A 20176-nucleotide genomic window follows, 5' to 3' on the forward strand; every position below is an offset into this window, starting at 1 on the left:
GTACATACAAGATGTTTACGTATAGAATATACCAGGAGATGGACAGTATATAGCTGATAATCAAAGCTCGTCCATTTACGATAATTGTTCATTGTTTCAGGAATGGATGGACTACAACCTTCAATGGAACGAGTCCGAGTACGGTGGCGTGAAGGACCTTCGAATTACACCGAACAAGCTTTGGAAGCCAGACATTCTCATGTACAACAGGTAACAGAATCTTGTTGCATTTGCATAGGTAATTTGGTCTCGCACGATAAATCGATCGACAAACCTAATTATCGCGCGTGACAAAGTAAAACCCGTATGAATGCCTGCTCGTTAAAAACGTATTCGGTTACTTCCGCGAACGAAAACTCGATCGATGAAATTTAAATTTATTTCATTAAAGTATTCGTGGTTGGTCAAAGTATCCACTGAATAAAAATGAAACGCGAAGAAAGAAAAAATTGAGAGAGAATTTTTCGAGTTTCGATTAAATTCGTTATTTCGCTAAAAGTAAAAGCTAAACTCGATCAAACGCGAATTCGGGCATTCTTTAAATAAATCCCGCGTAAATTTAATCGCGAGTTTTGTCTAGAGGATTCGAATTGCATCGTGACACTCGTCATGTTACCTGCACGCGTTTAATCCGTGGTCGTTACAGCGTTCATGAAAAGTTGCACATCCGGAAACGTCGATAAAAATAAACGTACCTTTGATCGTTTCGAACCGTCACCGATACCGTTCGCGTATCGTGTATCACGAATCGCTCGATTTTATTACATCCTAGCCAAACTTCGCTGATTAATATTTGCACCAATGCTTACAGTGAAAAAACATATAAATAACGCTTCCCGTACGACTCTTATTTGTAAAAGATATCGTTACTTCGCCAACGTTACTTTGTTGTAAAAATAAAGAAAGAACGAGGTGGCCGTCCGAAATATACAATTACGTATCTTTCTTTGTTCAGCAGCTTTGTTGTTGACTTTCTTTAGGAAAAAACGAACTTGTAAACTTATTATTATATGTACAAACCTGCTTTGTGCGGCGTGGAATTAACGTTCAACCGAATAAAGTTTGACTTGCCGTCTTTTGATTTTCTTTTCCAGCAAATTTCAAAGCGTAGAATCAAATTTTTGTTCACGAGGCCTTGCTGTTCCTTTTTCTTGGGAAAATCAAGCTCTTAAATTCTCGTGTCGAAGCACGGAACGTGATAAATTTTAGTATTTATAGAATAGTAGCTATTGTCTATTGTAATTTCTCGAATACGATTTTGTCTTATCAAACTTTTCTTGCTAAAAATCACTATTTATCGTTGGTACGTTTAAAATACTTTTAACGATGCTATCGATAAACAAACAAAATGGGTGAAGCACGATACTATACTAAAAGTTAGAATTAGTTATGCTCATGTAACCGATAGACTTTAGAATTCCATTTTGTACAGCCAAAATGGAGCTCCAGTGCTACACGTTATTTTTAAGCGCAAGGTCGACTATTTTATGCCGCATGTTCTCGTAAACATCCGATGATTAAACGAAAGCAAAAATTCAGTCTTATCAGAAATGTACAGGCATCGGTGATTCATAAAAATAATTTAAAATGGTGTTCAAACGCGTGCGCGCGAGTAATCTGCATCAAAGCAATTCACAAATCGAAATTCTACCCGTGGCATTTTTATCCACAATGGGATTGGAAGCGACAAAATCGAGTTAATTCGTGGTACACGCAATACGTCCGCGTAATCCGATACATTCGAGTTGCAATTACATGCGGTTGGTCGACCGCGGAGTTTAAGCCGTGCAACTTTAAAAGCTCGTTGCCGAATTCGGGTCGTCAATATTTTACAGTCGAATTCCTCGGTCAAATTAAGCGAGAGCTTCCAGCAATAGGAACTCGCTGGAAACCAAGGTTTCCGTTCCGCCGTAAAACTGCATTCTTTGTTTCCGAAGTCGTGCCGGGCCGCGACCGCGTAAGAAGCAAGAAGGGACGCGTGATAACGAAATAAACGGAGAAGAAGAGAAAAGTAAACGTAAAAGGGGGAAGCGTAAAATCGTTTTCAGAGCGAAACGTACAACTCGAGACGTTAAACTCGGCAAAACAACGGATCGAATAAAACGTAAAAGATCACTGGCTAAAGAAAACCGTCGACAAGCCCGGATTAAAAGCTGCGCGTTCGATGCCCCGAACCGAGAGGAACTAAGATTTTCAGAATGTTTCAGAAACCCACGGCGGCTACACATTATGTATGTCGTCGATTGCGTAAAACGAATATACATACGTTTCACACGACGCTTACCTTTCCCTCATTTTCACACGACGATTTTCCCGACTATTTAGATTTAAAGCGTCCAGGGTACGTAAACATAATCCCAGTGTTGCTTCGCATCTCTTACGAAAATTCTATACATTCTATATATAAAATTCTATACTCGATTACTATATACACACATTCTGTCACGAACATACACATACATTATGGTTATATATATATATATATACATATATCGAAGTCTCCCTGAAGTGCATGCGTTTTCTTGAGTCCCAGCAATACACTATCTTATCCAGTACGTACTACCTGTATATTTACATTTCTCATTTGTACATATTTTATACATTATAGATAGATCTATCTATGCACATACTCTTCCTGCAGAATATTTCGATCCTAACCGTAGATACAATTTTTGGGACGAGCCGCCTGGTATTTCGTATCTCTCTTTGGCGCCTCTTTCCCATTTTTTCCATACGATGCAGGTGTGTACATACATCGCGAGAAAGTTTTTACTTCGCAAAAGTATTTTTTTTTTCTTTTTTTTGACGCGGCAGTGTTTAGAGGCGAAATAAAATGACCGGTCGGCTCGTGCGTGTTCTTTTCGTACATATTGAGACATGAATTGCGATAACGCAGAGGCATTAATCGCATATATTTCGATCATATTCATTTTTCCAAAGGTCGCGAGGGCCACGGTGTTACGTCGTTTATTTATAAGAACAGAAGGGTACTCAGACGCTCCAATAAAGGTAGAAAGTAACGTTAGAAGATAAAAGCATTTCTGTTTACGTTTCCATCGCTGCGTTCACCCTTCCGATTACAATTCTTCGTGTATCGAAGATTATTTCTGCTTGAACGACAAAATCGTCCAATTTCCAAAATCACACGTCGAGAATCAAAGGAAATTGTATTCTCTCTAAATCAGAAAGTTGTAACTGCCTTCATGTTTTCCCAATCGTCAGTTTTTCTTTCTCCATTGTCATTAGAGTATCAGAAGTAAATGTACGCTATACATTCGCGATCGCGTGGAACCGCGAAGGAAGAAGAAGCAGCGGATTTCCTAATGCAACGATTTCGGGAGAGAAATCCCCGAAGGAGCGTTCTCCATCTAGTTTCCTCGACGATTAACGCCGTGGCTTCCTCTCGTTCTCAGCCACTTGCTCACACAGCCTTCTAGATTAATTAGTTATAGATTATTAATAGGCAATGCAGCAGCAACTCTCTGCATATATGGTAGGTGCGAGCAAGCAACACGCGGAGCGTCCCGGCGCGTTCCACGTTCTGCTGGCCCGCAATATTGATACGCCCGCTACTCGGCTGTCAGCCGATTCCCATCGCCGCTGGAATCGATCGCCCTCGTTGAATACACCCGCCATTCCGGCGAATTATTACACATTCTCACAGTGATACCGCGTCACGTACTACGCGTTGCATAGTGGCGCGAGTTTCCGATCCGCTTGCTGAATAATGGATTAACGAGCGAGGCTGGCCGCGATTTAAGCCGCTGCGATCAGACGAACGGTACGGACCTTTCGGATAACGCGCTCCGACGTGAACTATATTTTTCCGGCTTCCAACCCTCGGATCAATGGAATTTGACGTTTGAGCAGAGACTTTATTTCGCGGCGACACGAAATCCGATGCCGATTTTGCATGGGGATTCGGCCACGGAACCCGTGAAATTTGGCCACGATCACGACCAGATGAATAAAATACTTTTCCTTTCCTCTGAGAAGTATAAATCAGGCGTTGGTTTCCGCTTGTACTTGTTTGTGTTTTCAGATTTACAGGCGAGATTGATTTTTGCAGATTCAAATTTATTTTATAAATAACGGGCTTTGTGTTTGGTAGCTTTTTTATAATTAATATTAATTCGAAAGTACAGATCGTTTATCGAATATTCGAACGTTCAAAGATAAAACTCTCGTTGTAATTACCTTAAATTTTTGAAAAGCTTGTACGTTCATTTTTGATATTTGCGATCGATCGTAGACGAACAAACACCAATGGTTTGTATTTCGACCGTAAACAAAAATGGAGAAATTACGTTTCTACGATGAATCGTAGCTTGAGATTATAGTAAACCGAGAAACGCGGGAAAGGCGACCTTTTTTGTTCCAATGAACCTTTGTAATCATCGGAGCCGAGTGATTGCTACATAAACAGAACTACCCTACCTCTATAAAATTCAAGTCAACTAATAATACGTATATCGTACGAAAGAAGCCGGAATTTTATGTCAAGTCCAATTTAACGTAACTAGTAACCGCAAGGTTAGACGATAGTCCCTCCCTATTCTCGTTCCTGTGTCAGTTTATCTGAAAATCACTTAATTCTCGTAATCGCGTTGATCTCCTGAATTCCTAGAGGAACTCCTTCGAACTTCGGTAGCTCGCAGGAAATCCGGCAAAACTGTTCCAGCACGTGAATAGCAAAAAACAAAAAAGCGAAAAACAAAAGAGACAAAAAGAACGAAAGACTAAAGCGGGAAGAGAGATAGTCGAGGATTGCGCAGACGCGTATCGAGCTCGTTGTAGAAGGTAAGAAGAGAAATGGCGGGATCATGGAGCTCGTGTTTGAGGGGACAAGAGGGACGAAACGTTGAATCTTCTTTCAACAGTACCTAACGATTGACCACATTGGTCAACCAGGGACTAACAAGAGCTGGGAATTTCACGTGAATTGTTACCTCCGCAAAGTGTGTCAGATCGTTTCGATTAATTGATTTTGCAGAGTAGAGAAACTTTGATTACCGAACGTTGTCGTGAAACTAGTGATTCTATTCGGCCTGTTGTTGTTTCAACCGGATGTTTTAATTCCAATAACGGTTCTATATAATAACGGTACAGTGGTAACGTAAGATTTGTTACGTAAAGAAAGGAAAGCTCCTGCTTAAAATTGCCTTAGCGGAGAAAACGAACTTTATGCGTAAAGCAAGAAAATCCAACGTAAATGAAATACCAACGTAACGGTGTACAAAGAAGAGACAAATAAAATAGAATATACGCTAGCCGCATCAAAACTTCCTAACGTGTAAACACTCTTAATAATATCTTGATTTCAATTTGTAATTCCAATCTCTATTCGTTCCTTCCACATTTGAAAAATTCACATTTGAAACACAGAGTATGCAAACATGGAAGTGTTTCCCGAATAGTCAATATTGAACATTGTTAAGTAAACCGAACTTCGATCTTTCGAATCCTCGAAATATTACGTCGCCTCCAAAAATATATCTTTTCGTTTCCAATTCGATTATCATTCCAAAAATTAATAAAGTCTCTGGACACCGGGTATATCGATCAAAAAAAAGAACGATCGATAAAACAATATGAAATGTAAACGTATCGGTACGTTCGCACGTACTTTCAAATTATCATGTCCAGGCAGGGCGAAAATAATAGGAATAGGGCATGCGCCCATTTAACAAGACAGTGTACATACCCTGGGGAACAGTTACTACGAGTAGTTCTTTCAAAGAGAAAGGTGTTTCCTGCGAAACCGTAAAGCGAATCCCGAGCATCCCGCTCCGAGGTACTTTTAGTCGGTACTACCGAATTTAAGCTGCTATAACCTGGAGGTTAAAGCTTCGAGACTGGCGTGCAACTCGTAAAATCCGTTTCATTCGAACACCCTCGCGAATGTACGTAATGCACTGCCTTACCACAGCCATGAATTGATCAGGTTCTTATGAAATTTGTACCAGACTAGTCGATTCCCTTTATATATCGATCAACGTCCCATTTCATTACTTAATTATCGGACGAGTGAATTTTGAAGGTCCAAAGGTTTGAATCTTTTTATTGTAGGGTCGTTTATTAATATTAAAAAGCTACTCTTTTTGTTATTATTATATTTTGTTATCATTGAGAAAATTCAAAGCGAGTCGAGAATCTAGAATTTACTGAAATTAGCGATCATTTAATTTTGGAAGTTTCATTCTGCGGGTTTTATTCATTTTATACTTTCGTTTGAATAATTTTCATTGACAATTTTTCGTCTTCGTTAACAAAATCTGATAATCTTTCACGGGGAATAGAGAGGTGCAATAAGCATCGTTCAAAATTAGGACGCGGAACGAATAATTTATTTCTAGTTCGTGTACAGATGATAAATGATGACATCCGTGGCAAAGAGAAATAGAAATTCAATCGGCCAATACCGAATTCTATCCACTGCGAAATTCACTCGGAATGTGTTGTTACCTGGAAAACATTTCCGTAACGTTAACATAACGATGTATATATGGTCGATGTTTGGTCAACGGAATTTCACCGTCCACATTTGTCAAAGTAATTTCCACTTCTACCTGTCGTTTTCGTTAGGGGAATGTTACGGGTTTATGTACCAAAATTTTATCGTTCCACCGTGTTGCTTTTCACAATATTTGTTTAAACACGCTTCCTTTAAACAATTGTTGCAACGCAATGCTTTTTACACGCGATTAAATGCGTTTCACATTCTGCTACTCGAAATGCATACGGATAATCGCTATTTTGAATCGTCCTCGATCTCTATCGAATGATTCTCTTCGAACGATCAACGGAAGGAAAGAAAAAGATCAGTCACAACGATACGCATAATTCGGAACTTTTGTCAGGCATACGCGTAGTTTTCAGAATGCCTCGTTGCACACGTGAGACGATATAATAAACGATGTAATGTTAGAGAAATTAGCAGTAAGAGAAGAAGATGATAGTAGCAATCAAGAATTTTAACGAATTGTCATTACTATCATTGAAAGTACTTGTAAAAAGTGCTTGGAAGAAAGTTATTACGTACTTATAGAATCGAGTAAACAGATATAAATAAGGTATTTTGATGAAGATCGTTTTAACAATTTGACGAAAGAAATCCTTCTTTTTCACAGCGAAGAGTGCAAGCGTAAATGTCGAAACCGATAAAAAATTAATTTCTTCAAGAGCGATCGTAAAATCACGAGATCATCTTCTCACCTTGTCACGTATCCTCCGTCGAAGGTCTATCCAGTGGCGCCCTAATACGATCACGAATTTGTCATAATCACGTTACACGCTGTTCTCTGTGGTAATCACTCGGCTTAATCGGCTTAAGGACGCGGGTGGAATAGGATCGTTGGTCGCAGCGGCAAATCTGGAGATTGTTGATCCCACGAATCCACGTTAAAACTCTGGTCAAGATCAATCAGGATGAACACGCTCTTTTACACGCGTCTTTTATATTCGCACGCGAATCAATGGAACTGCCACGATCCCGTCTCTTACGTACCAATGAGGATGCAGATCGCGGCGGAAGTTGCTGGACACGGCGCTGGCGAATACGGCTTACAGCGGGTGGCGGCTGTAATTATGTGAATAATTAATAGAGACGCGACGTCAGGCCACCCCGTCACTGCGGGCCACCGCAGCACCGGGCCCGAAACCCGCCCCCTCAAAACACGCGCAACACGTAGCTACGTTTTAGCATTCCTGCGGAACGACCAGAATACCGGCGAACGCAACTACTCCAGCACTGCGATCGCGCCAGACCGAGCCACCGATCTATCTACACGCAGGTCACGTACGGTTCGACGTGCACGCGCGGGTCAGCTCTCCGAGCTATGCAAACTATCGTCGCCGGGATTCGATCGAGATTCGACCGGTCAGACGATGTTTTCGTTCGCGGTGTCAACGCGTTAATTTTATACGCTGATTTTAACTAACACGCCGCACCGGCACAGACTATGCGGGCTGATTGAAATTGCGCGACTGGTTTGGGGGAATCGATTTCCCAGTTTCCTATCTGGATGCACGTATTTGACTGGTTGCACGGAAAAATGTCTAAACTGTCGTGGAAATAAAAATGTAGTATGTCCGGAGAATGTTTTATTCGACTTTAGAAATAGCCTTGCGCGGTAAAGTAATATCGGAATTTTTAATAAAGTTTTCAATTTGAAACGCGTGAATAATTTTCTCAAATTCTGCTACTTCTCCATTCGCCCATTTTTAGAATCCACCTACGTTCGCAATGTAGCTTGATCGTGTTACATTTATAAAGTTAATATTCGAAAGTATTATTTGACGTAATTTGCGAAATTAGTTGGTCACGGTTGTTTGTATAATTAAGGAAAAGTTCGCGGAGTCGGTACTGTTACAAAATATGGTAGAATATTATATGCTACTCAATTTTGTCATTACGCGGTTTACAAAATTTCGAATATTCTTTATTTTGATAATTCCATAATTTATCAAATGATTTACAAAGGCAAGAATACTTTGATCATTTACGTAATCGAAAAATCTTATTAATATTGTCTTTAATAAATTTAATATCCCGATTGCAATAATTGGGAAGATGCTTTTCAATGAAACAACTAATTATATCGCGTAGGTCTATCGGCAATTATTGAGAATGTCAATTTCAATTATTAAAAATTATTATATAAAGAGAACTTTGTTTCGATGAAAAAGGCTTAGCCATGCGTCATTTATGTACGTACATTAGACGATGTCCAAAAATATAAATGACGTATAAGTAAAATAATCGGTTTCTTAAAGCGTAGAGTATAGATATCTCCTTCTCGAAAAGAGCCATCAATATTTTAAGACGTAAAGATCTCCTGCGGTTTGATTAATTGGAGACGATTAACAGACAATATAATAGATTCAGGTGGTTGGCGAAAGGACAGCGAGATTTATTTACAATTCAATAGATACATTCGTTTGGATGATATCCAAGCCATAAATCGCCAATATCTATTATGGAAAAGGCGAAAAGAAATCGGAGAATCGAAAAATTGGAAATTGTGGAGTGAGAGAAAATTCTATAAAAATATTTTTCACATATTTTGTCAGCAGTTTGTGATATTTATTAAAATAATAGAAATATTAATGTTTGAAGAAACGTGGAACGATCTCGGATTAAACTCACGTTTTTCAAATTTCCTAGATCGTAAGACACAGTTGGATTGAAATCGAATCGAAAACGATGTTCTTTCGCGGATCACGGGTTATACGATCGCTGAGTGCATTCCATCAGAAATTATTCCGCTCTAAATAACGCGTTTCTGTCGTAAAGTGCTTATCTGAGAAGCGTATAATATCAAATTTTCGCCAGAAAATATCCCGGCAGTCGTTTCGAGGCAATGCTCAGGGCATATCGTGAGTTGTCGAGTTTCGAGCACGCTTCTACCAAATTAATGCTACGCCACTGTGTATAGGCGCTCATGGTGATTTGGCACCGTTAACTTTCCGACAGTTTGCCCGACATTTATGATGGTCGAGTTGGAACACGGTCCATCGCCTCGTTGCATCGTTCCCACTATTTACCGATGATTGTATAATAACCCGAATGAGTACACGCGCGCATAGACAACCGTGACATTACTGAAGATATGGGAAACATCCAACGATGAAGATTCCCGTTAAAATTCTCGTAAAAATAGCTATTTTACGTTTATCGATCTAATTTCGTTGATCTTTAAAATCAATTATAAAATTACACGTAATAATTCCGCAATGATCTTTTGTCATGCCTAATTTTATAACATTTACTTCGAGGCTATCTAAAGGAGACTTTCAAGGAAGAGATTTTAAGAGAAATTCTTCTCAAATATAATTCTCAGCAATTGCGATTTAAAGTGCAGAATTCTCGGAAATGTTCGATCTTTCGACCTAGCAGAGAAAGAACGAAAGCCCAGATAGGTCAAAATAACGTATAGATTAATGGTTGGATTAACGTCGTTGCACCGACTATCCAGGATTCTTGCAGCAGGAAGAGTATTTCTGAGAAATAGGGAGGTGGCGCGTGGGTATCGTTCAGCGAAATTTTCTCACCTCCAAACCAGTCGAAAATAAATGTCCTTTAACCTGCGATAACTCTTTCAAGATTAAACCGTGATATTCTATTATTAAATTATTATATATGCAAGTTGAACCAACGTATACACGTACGTACATAGACGCGTGTTTAGAAACGTGGCTAGTTCGAGGAACGCGAACGATGCCGGAGGAAAATTCACGTGCAAGTAGAAGCAGTAGGAAGTACTTAAGAAGCGTGGAGAGAGAGAGCGGGTTTCGTGGCATGGTCGATGAAACCTCAACCGCCTGAATTTCTATGCAAGACGCCCACTTAAAACCCTACGCATCTTCCGTCGCCGAAGGTGAATTTAATCCTCCTCGATAGGGACGTTGGAGGAAGCTAAATCCCCGACCGCGCCGTCTAAACTGGCGACAAATCGCGAACGTAAAGCGAAGCGAAGTCGAGGGGAAAGAGTTGATCGATCGCGACCCCGCGGCCATTTCCGGTGGATCGGACGTGGTAACTCTATCGCGAGCAACACGCTCTTGCGGACAGCTGGCTTGTTAGCCGTCGACAAGTAAAGCTCGAGAATACCGAGTTTCTCGATCGCTGTTACGGTGGTTGTTTAGAAGTTACCTCTCGGGACGAATACTTTCAGGTGTCTCGAGTTTCGCACAGTTTTACAATACCCTGGTTAATTGCGAAGATGGAGGAATCAGGTTAGAAGATTACGTATTTCACGACGAGAACGCGTGTATTTACTTACATAAGTGGCTTAATACGATTGAGTATAAAAAGTACAAAATATAGTTTCCACGACAAGTAACGAAGCGAGTTTATAGATTTTATGTACCAGGTAGATATTTTATATTACAAGAAAATTGTATTTTATTGGAACACGCTTTTAACTTTTTGTAGAAAATAAATATTAATAATTATGCTACGTATGATGACGTATAAGATATGAAATCTATAGTACTATGATTAACAGCTTACCGAGGTTTCTCTCGTACCAAACGTAAGTCGCGTAAAAGTTGAAATATAATCTAACTATTCAATCTTTAGAGAAACATTTCGCACCCAGCAATCTACGGAATTGATTTTATAGACAACGAAACATAATACGTACGTGTACACGGACACACGTTTTAGATATTACGTGAAACCTAAAACGTTGCCAATCGATCTAAGTTATCCTACCCCATTTTCTACATCGATCAACGAAAATTTCGTACAGGAATGAAATTCCATTGATCGAAGTTTATCCTACCTCGAGTTGCATAGAACGAATTAGCAAAAAGCCTGCACCAAAGGAACTGTCATTAATTTCGTCGGCTGTTCCTTTTTGCCGAGAAGACCAAGATGCGCGATCACGGATGTAGCGAATCGATGCTAAGTGGCCATCGCGTTAATATCGTTGAAATGTCCGAGTAATGGAGAACGGGGGGGGTGGTCGTTACTCGGGAAACAAAAGGAGAGAATGCCTTCATCTCTAGCTTACTTGTTGCTCGCTGTAGTCCACGCTTCTTCTCTTGAATATCGTCATCTACAAGCGCGACATTGGCGTTGCAAAAAGGAAGAATCCTAAAGCGAGAGAGAGAGTGATAGAGAGTGGGAAGGATCAGCGATCTTAGAGGACAGGATTCATTCGAAAGGTAGACAATGCCTGCCGTGCAGAGATCGTCTTTGTACGGCGTGGAACAATCGACGAGAAGCCGTTCCTTAGAATTTATAAACGACGCTGCACACCGCGACGCTTTGTAACAGCGAATGACGAAAGGGAACGTCGAACTAGTACGAGAAACGTTGCAAACGCTGAGGGGTTACCTCCATCCTATTGATTTGTATTATTGCATTGGGCGTATTTCCGGTTTGATTGGGACCGACTATTCTCTAATTAATTCATTGATTATTGATTATCACGGAATTGATTTTGAGGCTGGTTTAGGTTTGAAAAACATCAAATAGACAGGATTGTAACGTTCGATGCATGTATGATAATAATTGCATTTTAGGGACAGATTTAAATCAAATATAATTCAGAATCGTCATTATTATTAATATCATTATACTGCAGATATTTTTGAGAGATAAATAGATCTGATTGCGGTAATAGATGAATACATGCATTAAAGAGAATATCATTTCCTATTTAAGTTCAAAATTGAAAATTGACGAACCATCATAATATTCATAAATTAATTATCAATTATAAGTTAGTCATTTAGAGGAATACCTAGAGTATTATCAAAATATCAAAATTTTGTCGCTTGTTTTAATTATAGCTTCCTCAGAATCATTTAAAAGAATGATACAAAGCGTTGTCTCAATCTCATTATTGTTATCAGGTTAAAGTCGTAATTAAAATTAATAGACAGCAGCCGTCGGTCGTCAATTACTTTGGTTTGCTTTTTAGCGTTGCGACTAACTCGCGGAACGTTCTTGCAACAGGCTGTGCTTTTTCCGTTGACTCGTCCTCAGTTTTCGAAACGTGCAACGCTCGAAATATACGCGAGGCGTTGCGATTGTTCGGTGGCGCGACGTCGCAACGAGCGCGAACAAAAGAGGAAGACTGCCGTTTGTATAACAGGCACCGCGCCGCTGTGAAAAAAGCGAGAATTTCGCCGGTCTCAATTACAGACGCTTCTATGTTTCTCGTTGAATTACGCCAATAGCGTACTTTCTCCCTTCGCCTGATCGTCTGTCGTGTGAGATGGAGGAATGTGGACTGGGAAATTCCGAGGTATTGTCCGCGCTCGAGACGACGATTCGTCTGTGCTTCAGTCGGTTCATCAGATTTCTGGTGTACATACATATTTCTGGTCTGAACGTATGGTATAGTTTCTATGGTACACATATATACACATGCACACATAGCTTTATAATAGATTTCCTTTCAATAAGTGTAATGAATCAAGTAAAGAGTAATTAATACGATGAGCGGTAATTAAACTGCAGGCTTTCTATTTGAAATACCAATTCGTATTTAATACACGAAACGATAAATTCCTTCAGAAAATATCAACAGAAATTACAAAAGTAATATTAACAGCCTAAATAAAACTAAAATCGTCTAAGAATAATACCAATTTCTTTTTTAATGGAACTCGAGTACAATCGCAGCTATCGATTCCAACATCTCTCCTGCATCTTCTCTTTCTGTTTTCTTCTTTAACAATCTGTGATCAAGCCGATTTGCTAAACAGGCTATGTCGAAACTCTACGATGCGGAAGTAGTTGAAAGTACTTAATACTCGTTCGACACACTTCTCCGCAACTATTTCAACGATCGAAAGTATTAAACGAAATTCGGAAGTTCCCAGTGACTCCCAGAGTTGAACGGCGAGCCGAGCCGATGGTGTTTTAAACTTTGACGCCTTATTTCCTTGGGAAATCCGTCGAATTTGCATGCATATGAGAACGGCTGATTATAATATAACATTCCACATCTGTGGAACAGTGGCGTCGCAAGGCTGAAATTAAGGCTTTTTACTACTAATTCGGGAATTATCGCGTCGCTTCGAAATTATCGCAACATGGCGTCGAAGCTTATTCCGGTTCTGCGTCGTTGTATTTTCGGTGCTGTTCTTTGCGAGAACAATGGAGCGACCTGTGTACGAAACAGTGCCATGCCATACGCCTTCTGGTTTAATTGCCGAGTAAATGGCCATAATTTTGTTTGAATTCGACGAAGATTTATCATGCAATTTGTGTTATATAGGCACGACTTTTAGATGTAATTACGGTTGGTTTCATTTTCTTCTGTCTTTGGAAGAATATCACAGCTGCATTTCCTTTTTGAGATTGTATCTGGTTTCGTGTTTTATCACTTTTACACAAACAGCGTGAATTAATAATATAAGTTTTAAAAATATGGTAAAGATCTCCGAGGTCTATCAATCAAAAATCTATTGGATAAAACACATTTGAAAGTGCTTAAGTGCTTAGTTTCAAATGCACTAAATAAATGTAGGCAAATAAATCAATTTATATTGATTGTACCTATCATTAGTAATATCCATTTAAAATATCACTGTACCTGTGATGTATTGTTGGCAACGTTTTGTAAGGTTTCCAAAGCAATTTGAAAGCGTTTTCTGGATGCTTGCCCGATTGCTTTGTTACACGTATCTGAAAGGCTTTGATATTTTAATGATCATGCTGATCGTATGTCTATATTCGTGAAAATTGAAAATTGAAAATACGACGAGTAGGAAATATGTCGTTGCCTATAAATGCTATCGTGTTATTTAATTTTCGTTAGTTAAATAAACTGTCTTCTTATTCGACAGCGCAAGTATAAATAGGACAAAGCAGTAATACTTTCAATCTCGTTAAATGATTAGATGACTTCTATATTCTGTGTTGCGAAATATCAATCTCCAGTATATGAATTTCTATGTATAAGTTTCTTGTATCAAGATGTTTACTTGCTCGTTCCGCGGAATTTTACTATCCTCTAAATCAAGCCATTCAACTATTCAGACACATTATTTCCAGTTCTCAATGGCTGCAAATTGCGGGAGAAGCCTCTATTTGTAACTGACGAATTATCCAGGGAAAAAGGAAGGAATAGTAGTTGGAAACGTATGGATTTGCTAATAAATCTCGGCCTGTAATATATCGTGGACATTTATTAAGCGGCCGTAACGGAAACCGCGTGCAGCTGTTCGCAGAGCGACGTTCTATCCGACAACAAAGAGACGAAACGGATAATAATCGACACACTAAATCGGCACAATAAGCACCGATAGTCATAATTTCGGTATTTCGCGAATCTATTGTTGCATTTAATAAACGCGTAACGCGTCGTTCGACGACTTTTAAAACACTGAGAGATTAAACTGTACTTTTAATAAAGTATCGCGCGATATAATCTTAGCTTCAACTTCGTTAAATCTTCGTTTCAATCGGAGACAGAGACATATGGCAAGATCAAGCTGAAGGTGGTAAAAAATGAATGGATCAGTACGCTTCGTTCCTTGTGAGTAATTAATTGAACCGTCTCTTCACTATCCCCTGTACTTTATTTCCGACTCTTCTTCTCTTGGTTAGGATTTTGACGTGCCTTATCTTCGTGATATTCGATTAGATAGATTTTCGATGAATCTTAATACGTTTGAAACTTATTCGAGGTCATAATTTCTGACTTCAGAAGTAAAATTAAGTAACAGGCACATAGACAACAATTGCATAAAAACGATAATATTCGTTATTCAATGTTAGAAATATTTCAAATACGTGATGTAATTTATTCTATATTTTTAAAGAAGCGTCTTATGACAATATCAACATTGTAAGTTGCACAGAATGTGACTCATTAGTGAGACAAGTTTGTCAGCTAAAGCGCGTCAAGATCATTAGATGTATGCAGTTAATTTGAAGCTAATAACAATACTACATAGTTTGAAATTACGGCTACTCTGCTTTTAATCATTAGCACTGGTAATGATTTCATTGTATCGTGAGTAAATAATGATCACATCGAATCGCTAATAACTTGAGTTAAGTTATTAGTAGTTAATTGATCAGTCTCTGACAAGTGTTTATCCGTTTACATGCATTGGTACAGTGGAAAGTCAGCGAAATGCTGATTCGTTTGTGGAAGTGTAATGTTTGATTATATAGTTACCGATGTAGTAGCATATATTGTCTATATTAATTACCGATGCGTCCTGTACTATTTACATTTCACCATTGCTCGATAAAATCATGTTTCCAATCTCTATCGAAATCAAGAATTATATCGTTTATTTTGTTCGTTATTGTTATTTTATAACAATCTTATATCAGCATAATACCTATACTTATTATAGATAATTCAAATTTTCAGAAATATTTTCTCTTCGAGTAAACATATACAGCTTAAACAATGAAAGTGTCGTGACATGATCATTCTTCTTCATAGTAGAATTTTAATCTTAAAGTATCTTTTCCCTTCAAACGTATTCGACACGAATTAAACGTGCATGCGATAGATCTTTCGATAAAAAGGTCACGCGTTGTGTCTCGTATATTTCGACGAAAGTCGTTTCCAATCCTATCGTAGCGACAACATCGTTCGAATATTTCTCACCTTCTTCGTTTTTCTCGAAAGGAGGCGTGCTATAACGCCGGAATTACTCTCGCGAGGTGCACATTTTACGGGAAATAAAAGCGCCGGGGTATTTTGATGTCCTCAAGCTCTCACGAATGCATATCACGCCCCCAGCTTCTTCTTCGCGTCTTATCTCAGACATTCTCGGGAAGCACACGATAAGCTGCTTTAGCAGACAAATCTGCCGCAGAATAGAAGATGCGCAGTGTTAAATTGTTAAACTGATTCGATTCTGCTACTTTGCTTTCCCAGGGCGGAAAAGTGAATTCTTACTCGACGCGTCGTGTGCAGTGGCTAATTGAAAATATTTAAACATTAACCACAGAACATTTTTATGTTGATATTATACGTGTTATATAATAACAATATGTAATATGATTACATAATTTCATTGGCACTGCAACGAGTAACGCTTATGATGATTGAATTGGTAAAATTTGAAACCATTTTGAAAATGTATATACGTAAAGATTACAAGATATTTACCGCAAACGTATATTTAATAGATTTAGTAGAAAATCAATATACAGCACGAACAGTCATTTTAAACATACTATTAAGACTGAAGATACCAGCTAATCGATCGTTTAAATACTTTTATGGTCTTTGTGAAATATACACTTGTATTAAATATCTTGTAGTTTCTATATACGAGTCCACATTTATTTCAAATTTTGTCGATATAATCATGACAATCGGACCTCGTTACAGTGTTAATGAAATTTCAAGATATCTTATACAACAAATAGAATATATCTACGAAAGGTTCCTATAAATATTCAAACATTTGATATAATACAAAACACATATATGTAGAATATATGGTAAAGATGTAACGTCAGAATCACTCTTTATCTATGGTAGGTTTTAATTTCACTGGAGAATCACTCGAGCTTACTCGTTAGTAATTCACAAGCAGATTTCACTGTGGCAAATTAACAAGCTGCTTTTATGGATAAATATACAGGGGAAGAAAAATATTTCTCGTTCGTGGAGCGTGCTCGGACGTCTCCTTTTGCCATTTATCGTTGTTTTAAACGTCCCTCCCAATTCTTCTTGGGGAATTAGCCTGAAAGTATAGGATTCAGAGCACATATTTTCTTTCCACTTTTCTCTTTTTTCGAATAAAAGATATCCTGAAGCGATTAACGTTTTAAACGTCGTTAATTTTCTCTTACTGACGTTCGTATTCCCCAAAAAATGAGAGATAATTTTCAGAAAATTCTCTATATATGAAAATAAAAATATAATGTTACTTCAATAACTACGATTTCTCTCAATAAAACAAGGAACGAAGTAGAAGCTTTCACTTGCTCCGTTCGAGTATACATCGATCATCTTGTTCTTGCTAGGACAAAACAGACACCGTCGAAAAAGAGGGAAATTAAAAACTATGGAAACTACCGGTCGAATAAACGTAATAAAAAAAAATCGCGGCTAGGGAAAGGAAGAAAAATAGAAGAAAACAACGCGATCGAGGTTGACGATGATTAATTAATGATATCATATGAACACGTTAGTGCGGATGAGGGTTTCGACGGGACGTACCAAACAAACGTGGTGGTCACGCATAACGGCAGTTGCCTGTACGTTCCTCCGGGCATCTTCAAGAGCACTTGCAAGATAGACATCACTTGGTTCCCCTTTGACGACCAACACTGTGACATGAAGTTCGGATCCTGGACCTACGACGGCAACCAGGTACACTACTGTCTCCACTAAACACTAAACACGCTCAGAGTACACACAAAGCACCAAGAAAGTCTTTTTACTGGTCCCGAATTCTTCGAGTGGCGCATCGAACGCGCCATTTCCTTGGACGGTACAAACGTGGCTTCGAAATTGCCGCCTACCAACTTCAAAAGCGAGCGTTCAGACGTATGAAACGTCGTCGTGGAGAGAAATTACGTTTAGGTTCTCTGGTTTATGGTTTTCGTTCTCTATCTGAATCAAATAGTATCGATTTCCCATACGACAAAACGATAATCTTGTGGAATAATTATATCGAATACGAAAGTAGATTTTTGTTAAGTTATTAAAGTTGGTTTGTTTACGACAGAGTTTATACTCGCGTGGCAGGTAACGATACACGAAATACATAGTAGAATATATTAAACGAGCTAAATGTTCCATTACCGCGGCTGAATAAAATTTGACAGCGGTAGGTCGACGTACAACGTTTTCTCTCGCGTTACTATACTTTGCATCGACGTTGATCTATTTTCATTCCGATGGAATAAAATTTACCAAATCGTTACACCGATTTCTCGAATAATTACTGCGATTTGGAACGATTTTTCTATTAATAATCGATAGTAACGCTGAAACAAACTACGCGATGAAGATATCATAATGATATTCCAATTGTTGTTATACCAGCGTCGCGTATTTTATCGATGAATGTTACTTTAGGCGTGTAGCGAGTCTACGGACGGAAAAAGGTTCGACATATTCTCCTGACGTTGCCATTCGTACGTCAGGCAAAGAAACAGAGAATAACGAGCATTGTCAGCATCAACGTCACATCTTTCGCCGTTTCCTCGGACATAGTAATTCATATACTCGGCAAGTACGGTGTCACGAGCCGACGACAATGGCAATATAACGACGTTCTCTCGAAGAACGTCTCGTTTATTGCGCGAGTCTGACGCGTCGGTAGAATAGCTCGACGATTCTCTCCATGGCGGCGATGCGTCGTTAATGGAAACGCGTTTGGAGTCCGGTGGCGGCACTGACGAATCCCGATTGCCACGATATCCAAGCCCCTCTCTCCCTGCCAACATCCCAAGAAAGAAAAAGGTCCTCTTGATGCTATACGCCCATGAGCTGCCTCCCGAGGCTTCTTTGTCCGACACAAGAACTCAGTGCAACACAATAGCAACGCTCCATAGATAGCCGTTCATTCTCACGCTTCGTAGCTTCAGCTCGGATCTTTATATATAATATAGGTATATTACATATATATGATACGATATTATGTATATTATATTCTTTACGTGTATATGATACATGTAACACGCACATGTACCAACATATGTGAAATATCGAGAAGTGTGGGAAGAGAAGGGGTGGTGAAAGAAAAGCGCTCGTGATAGCATCAGCGTGGTTAGGGATACGCGATGTCCTCTCTCGCTGTTCTTATTCATTTTCCTTTCTTTCCACATTGAGAAATGGGGAAGAACGTCGATACAAGAAATTTCGGAGGGAAAAAGCTTTCAAAGAATATTCCAAAACACTACGATTGTTTAAGAAATTTAATAAGTAACTTTATATCGTGTCGATAGTTTCAGACGAATAGCACTCGTTCAGTCAAATGAAACATGTCCAAACTATGACGGATTAAAGGTTTGAATCCCGATTGCTTCCCGCCGATATACGGCAGAAAGCCGCTTAATCAGACAGCTGAGTCCCATAAATCTGCAATAATACACCGATTATCGATCATACGGCCAAGGTTTTTAAACGAAAAAAATAACGAATAAAATATAAAACGCGACAAATTTTGGTAGAAATTAGTATGCAGGTATGTAAATCTAAAACTCAAATTCGGGCATATTCGCGACGGTGCTACGTAATTAGCAAAACTTCGTGTAACCCCGAAACCGATGATACTTAGCTTCTGAAGTTGAGCCCCAAATTTATTAAACGATGTATCGCGAGGAAAGATCAACGGCTCAACGTGCGAATAATCGAAAACCCGACGAATGTGAGTTTGCACAGCCGTCATTTCGTTGTAATATTTTCCTGTTGGTAGGACGGATAGAATTGGAGGCAACGATCGTTCCCGGTTGGTAGAATAATTAAATTCGTTATGCGGACCGCGTGAAATAGCCGCGAGTATTATTTAATGCCGAAATTTGTCGTCATGCTCGGTCGAACACAGGTTGGGTAAGGGAGAGAGATGGCGAGCGGATTCCCCGAGCACGTACTCGCAGTCGCGGTTCCGTTAATTGTATTCCACTTTCAGGGCTGGTTACCGCGCGGAAGCGCGCCAACAGCGCGAACCATCGCGACACCGAATTGGAACTCGTCGCATTCAATTATTACGAAATTGCAGCTAA

At 39.1% G+C, this 20176-nt stretch overlaps 1 protein-coding gene across 4 annotated transcripts in view; it reads left to right on the forward strand.

Moving 5' to 3' along the window:
- LOC100643274 (neuronal acetylcholine receptor subunit alpha-7) overlaps window positions 1-20176 on the forward strand; it is a 264223-nt gene that overhangs the window by 130538 nt on the left and 113509 nt on the right. For all 4 annotated transcript variants that reach the window (XM_048414508.1, XM_048414506.1, XM_020867826.2 and 1 more), the window contains exons 5-6: window positions 101-210; window positions 17636-17816. In XM_048414508.1, coding sequence (XP_048270465.1) covers window positions 101-210; window positions 17636-17816 — 291 coding nt within the window. The remainder of the gene's footprint in view (window positions 1-100; window positions 211-17635; window positions 17817-20176) is intronic.

The sequence above is a fragment of the Bombus terrestris genome, chromosome 2, assembly GCF_910591885.1.
Source record: "Bombus terrestris chromosome 2, iyBomTerr1.2, whole genome shotgun sequence".
Taxonomy (NCBI): Eukaryota; Metazoa; Arthropoda; class Insecta; order Hymenoptera; family Apidae; genus Bombus; species Bombus terrestris.